The 5,857-nt window shown below is 40.1% G+C and overlaps 1 protein-coding gene across 1 annotated transcript; it reads right to left on the reverse strand.

The window, feature by feature from the left end:
• Window positions 1–603: 603 nt before the first annotated feature.
• Window positions 604–2,590, reverse strand: PATE3 (prostate and testis expressed 3). The gene is made up of 3 exons (XM_039254860.1): window positions 2,542–2,590; window positions 1,236–1,358; window positions 604–728 (listed from the first exon to the last, which is right to left on the reverse strand). The coding sequence occupies exons 1-3, from the start codon at window positions 2,588–2,590 to the stop codon at window positions 604–606; spliced, it is 297 nt and encodes a 98-aa protein (XP_039110791.1).
• Between the last annotated feature and the right edge of the window lie 3,267 nt (window positions 2,591–5,857).

Consider the following 5,857-nt stretch of genomic DNA (forward strand, 5'->3'; position numbering starts at 1 on the left):
TAACAGACCTACAAGGCTGTGTGTGAGCTATGAATATCACAGAGGCACGAATTTCCTTATTTTCTGGTTCATACTAACATTGTATGTGGGTGTATTTTGCAAATGCCAAGAAAATCATGACTGAATTTGAAATGAATACTGTCCACTTGGAAAATAATGTCTCTGTAGAGGAAAATCTCAAGTGTCCACCGTCCATTTTGCTGCTATTTCTGCTTATTGAAATGATAAAATTATTTTAATGATAAAAATGGGAGTTTAAGATAAAAATATTTGTGAATTTTCAGCAGAAGTGCCTCTAGTCCACCTCAACTATCTTAGCTTATCATACGGTTTGGGAATAGAACTGTTTTAAATTTCGCTGTACTGAGCCTCTTGGGACAGGATTCTTGGAGTATAGAAATGCCAGTCCCTATCATGGAAGAAAACTGTTTTTCAGAACCATTATCCCCTGACTGAGATAGAAACCAAGCTGGAGGTGCCAGGAAGGGTGACAATGAATTAAAGAGAGAGCAGGGGTACTTCCAAGACAGACAAGGCAAAGGCGGGTTAAGAAGGGTGAGAAACATCAATACTTCAGAGTGAGACCTTGAGAAGGCAAATATCTTAGATTTTGACGTTACAAAAATCGTATCTGCAACATTTATGAACATAAGTCCGAATGTTGTGATCAAATGTCAATTCTCTGCAGAATCTTTGGCACACCATATATGATAACTGCAGAATGTTATCTGTAATAAGAAAGAACATAGAAAATAAGCCAGTGATCTAAGTTCTCTAGAAGCAAGTCAACCCTGGCACTGTTCTTGTCAGTGGAAATTTAATGAGGCATCAGGTAGGTTTAGGGATGGCTTCACAGCTTCTAGATACCAAGAGGACTGAGCCAGGGAGATATAGAAATCGCTGGCCCCTGTCATGGTCATTTGCCTGGGGTCCCTATAACTCTATATAGCTGCTTCATTCCTTTTCCTGGTAGAAGATTAGCAACTAGGGCCTTAGTGTCTTCAGACTTAAAATCTGGTCAGATTTATTGGGAAAATAGAACCCCCATCTTCCTCCTCCTGTCTCATTTCCCCCAGTCCTCTTCTGTCTGCATGCACAGGGACCTGAGCTCAGAGGCATTCTGCTGGCTGGTTCCTCTTCTAGATTGGCCTTGGTCTGAGATATAAAAACGCTGAAGTACTCTCCTAAGAACTTTCTAAGGTTCTCACAGTACCTCTCCTGGCCCTCTAACTTACCCTGGAAGATCTTTAAAGACATGCATGACTCGAACTTCTGAGCCGTACAGAATCCAAAGCCTCTTCTACAGCGATCTGTCCGTGTGCGAAGGTGGCATGTTAAGCACCTCAGTGGTGTCACTGCTGGTGCGTGTAGAGCTGGTATGAGACCAGGGACACTTTAGAAGGAGCTGGAATTATCAAGACCTGATTGTGGAAGGTGCGGGGGGTGGATGAGGAGCTGGTGGTGGGTAGAAGAGCACATAGTAAACAGTTGGAGCTCTCACCAACTTCATATCCCAGAGAAATGCCATTGTGAGTATAAAAGGATTCTTCTGATCCCAATTTTAGCCATTTTAACCTAGGTAACTCAGAGCAAAGATTTAGCCTCCGTGGCTTTGGTTTTTCCACCTTTAAAATGGTTCTATTAATGATGTACCAGCTTACTTGGCAGCACTGTAGATAGGTGAGAGTGTAATAATGAGGGTGAATGCTTTAAAATATTTTACCCAAGCTAGTGTTACTAACATTTTCTGCTTAGATATTGTGAGGTAATATACACTGTAATTTTGAACTTGGAATTGAATGAATGTATGTAACATCCTCATGAATTAAAACATATTAGTGACAATTACCATGATATTGTGGAGTGAGCTAATAAAAAATACAGGTTTAATAAAACAAACTAAAAACCTCTCCCTGGTGCACCCAAGTGAGAAAGGAAAGTAGTATTTATTGAGCATCCCATTTGGGCCATACCTTCTCACTTCACATTTGATTTAATCATCACAAAAGCCTTGTAAGTATTTCCCCATTTCTCAGATGAGCAACCAAAGGGACAGAGATTTTAAGACAGTGATTTTAAAAATCTGATTCTAGAGCATCCAGTATTTCCTCTCCTATAATCACTTGTTTTCATATAAAGTCCCTGATAAGGGTATCAGAAATCATTGTACAGCACTAAAACAGACTACAAGATTATTCGTTATAGACTGACCAGCTCTCCCAGCAAATGTGATACAGATTTATGAATGGAAAGGATGACCTAAGGAAAGTCTTGCTGGGATTTTGGATTATGGGGAATGGTAGGGACAGAATGGGCAAAGAGTATGAAGGGGCAGCCATAGAGGCTTGAGACTCTGGGGAGGAATGGTTGAATGTTGAAAAGGTCAGAAAAGTTGGCCCTTAAGGCAGAAGGAGCATTCTGAAGAATGGCTTCCCCTCCCTTATAAATGTGGTCAAGGCTCAGCCCTCCATGGATACATGCTATGCATGTAGGGTTTATAGACCCTGACTCTGGAGCCCACTTCTCAGGTCTGTGACTCACCTACAATGAAGCAGAAAAGGAAGGAAGCTATCAACAAGCGTTTGTCCATCCTGAACCAGAAGTCCCTTGCACAGGAAGAAAAGAAGCCAAGAACTGCAAGAACAGCTCTTTAGGCTGCAAGGAGGAAACCTTCTTCATCACAGGGCAGGGATTATTCATGCCTAAGGGAAACCAATCACACAAGCTTTTCTCTGGAAGCTCAAGTTCAATCTCTCTCTACCCCATAGCAAAGAATAATGATAATTAGTAAAGGGAGGGGAGTGTTACATTAAGCTAACTTTATTTTTTAATTATAATCTTTAGCCTGGTAATTATTGTCATAGTTATGATATTATCATTTTTATTCTAATTTTTACAGAGGAGGAAACTGGGGCGTAGTGAGGTCTAATATCTTACCCATGATTACATATCTAGTGGAGGCCACACTTTTAATCACCTTGATTCAATGTCTCTTGGAGATTTATTCATATATTCAATGAATAAGTATTACTGAGAACTTTTGTGTGCCAGGTACAGTTCCATGTGAACGAAGAGTATAAGTAAGAAAAGCTCATGTAGCTCCTCACCTGACGGCGAAGAAACAGGAGAGTGAAAGAGGAAAAGATGTATAATCTATGACCAAGCTGGGCCTTCAGTCTAGAGCTTTATTCTCCGCCCAAAACTACTTAAGTTTAGCAGAAATCTGTCCTCCATAGTCAGGGACTATTTATTCTGTAAGACTGTGAAATTCTTGCTAGAATTACCATACAGCATGATCTTTACCAAATTTATATTGCGAACTGGCTCGTTTTTCTATGATTTAGGTTACCTATCTCTACAAAAGTTAACTCAGTTAAGGTTCACCATGGGCAAAGCATTGGGAAACCATGGCTCAGCCTGGCATTCTAAGTCTCCTAAACCTGCGTCAGTGAGCTGATGGCACCTTGGCTAAAGTTATTAGGGATCTTCCATAGAGAACTAATTTAATGACATTTTTTGCTTGTAGAAACCATATGTTTATTAAAACATATCAAGCCTGACATTTTTAGATATCAGGTGAAGATTGAGTGACAGGAAGTCTCATCTCAAATGCCACAAAAATTACAATATTCTTTTTCTATGACCACTTAGAGTGTGAAGCCAATCGTTGCCTAAGGAGAGACATTAGGGAATTTGTTTCTGTCACAAGAATTGGCTCTAGAATGAAGAGCAAGATTGTGAAGTCTTGAATCTAGTTTTCTGTTCTGCCATATTTCAGGAGAGCGTCTTAGAAACTGGATGGCATTTTTTTCAGGACTTTTCAAAGGCTTATCAAGAAGGCAAAGCCCTGAGCCTTTGGCGCTTGGGTTTACAAGGCCAACAGGGCATTTCATTTGTCACCTAATTTCTCTGATTTAGCTGTTTAAAGAGAATGACTCTAAAGCCATAGCAAATGAAGTAAAGAACCTTCCAGGTTAAACTGCAGTTAGTTTTCAATGTCCACTCTCCTTCTTTCAAGGTTCCTCTTGGCAGATGCTTTCTGAAAGGCCCACTGAGTTTTGAATCTCTTTTCTACTGGATTATTTATAGTTAAGATTGTGAAGTTTTGCAACTCTACCCAAACATTGGGTACTCTGACTTACTCCTCATCCTCTCCCAAAACCTCACCTATCAAATTTTCTCTTGGAAACAATTTTCTTCTTCATTTAGCACTGCATAGGAAAGAATAAGTATTAGAACCTATGAGAGGTTGTGTGGTATGATGGAAAAAGAAGATTTTCCTAGGAGTCTGAGACCTTTGGTTGATTACTACGTAATTCATAGCATCTTTAGCAAGCCATTTATCTGTGATTTTAGACTTCAACAATTCCATGGTCATTTACAACTTTAAGATTCTATGGTTTCGTAATGTAAATCATGAATATAGGTACTAATTATGAATATGGGTCTGTTATTCTTGATCTAGCATTTTGCCTGACACATGGTGATGTGCTGAACATATGGATAAGTCTCACATGATACCACTGTCCATAATCCTACTGATGCAGAGTCCCAAATTAATGCACCCCATGGCAAGAAGGCCATCTACTCAGCCTAGATGCCATTTGTCCTGCTCTGAGGAGAAAGCAGAACATTGTGTCCTCACATTCATGGTCTCTCTTGGCTTCAGGGTTGGTAACTGAGATCTTGGTGATACCACAGATGAGCGATCCTCTTAATTTGGCTTCTAAATGCTGCCCTTTTGTTTTGGGGGAGAATGGACATAGAGTCAAAAATCAGGCTACTTTGTTCCTTGGCTTCTAAGGGAAGTAATGGCTTTCCAGAGAGTATATAGAGACTAGAGTGTGAGATAATGATCTTTAAAAAGTCTGGTGGAGAGGAGGCTATTTGCAAGGCCCAGGGAAATCACCCTCATACTTCCAATTGCTGGTAGTAAGAGAGGTGAATGAGAGAAGGACAAAAACCAACATCTATTGAGTGATTGCTATGTGCCACACATGGGGCCAGTCACTTCTTGCATGGTTTCATGGAGCCCTCACAACACCCTGGTGGTGAAATGTCCATGAAGCAACCCAGCTGAGGTTCAAGCATAGATCAGTGTCACTACCATTCTCTTTGCTCACAGTATTGCTGTTAATATAACGTTTTAGACGAAGAGTCCCAATGGTTAATGAAAAGTTTTAAAAAACCCTTTCAGGTCTGTTTATGGACTGAATTTATGCATGTGTGTAAACAGATTTTTGTTAGCACCTTGATTCCTGAGCAAAATTTATTAGTATAGGGTTTAGTGGCCTCTTAGTTTCATGAGGTCCATGAGCTTTGATAGAAAATTTTATATTTCTCATTAACCTCTTGTTGGGAAGCAAGAATTGCTATCTCCTTCAAGGTCCTTCTAGCCAGACTAAGAATCAAATTGACATGGGACAGATTAACAGGAGAAAATTAAATTTAATAGCATATCTATGGGGAATCCACACATAGATATTCCAAAGACAGGCAAGATGAGGTATATATATATCCACCCAAACTAAGGAAAAAGGGGCCAAGGGTCTGGGGCCTTGGAGGAAAAGAATGCAACTTATGGGAAGATTAAAAAAAAAAAAGTAAATATTTGGGAAACAAATGTTTGCTGCACCGCTCAGAAACAGTGCGACATGGAGGACTAGGTTCCCCCCACCTACCATACCTAGTTCTTATCATACTGTAGTTTTACCTACAGGTGATAGCTCTCTTCCTGCACCAGTTCCTCCATCTAAATTCTTTCAAGAGGTTGAGAGGTGCTTTTCCTGAATCTGCTGGCTTTTGATTGATTGCTTCCTAACTCAATCTTCACGCCAAAGTGGTCCATCTTGCTAAG

This window comes from Hyaena hyaena, unplaced genomic scaffold (assembly GCF_003009895.1).
Source record: "Hyaena hyaena isolate Hyena2069 unplaced genomic scaffold, ASM300989v1 scaffold_500, whole genome shotgun sequence".
Classification (NCBI taxonomy): domain Eukaryota; kingdom Metazoa; phylum Chordata; class Mammalia; order Carnivora; family Hyaenidae; genus Hyaena; species Hyaena hyaena.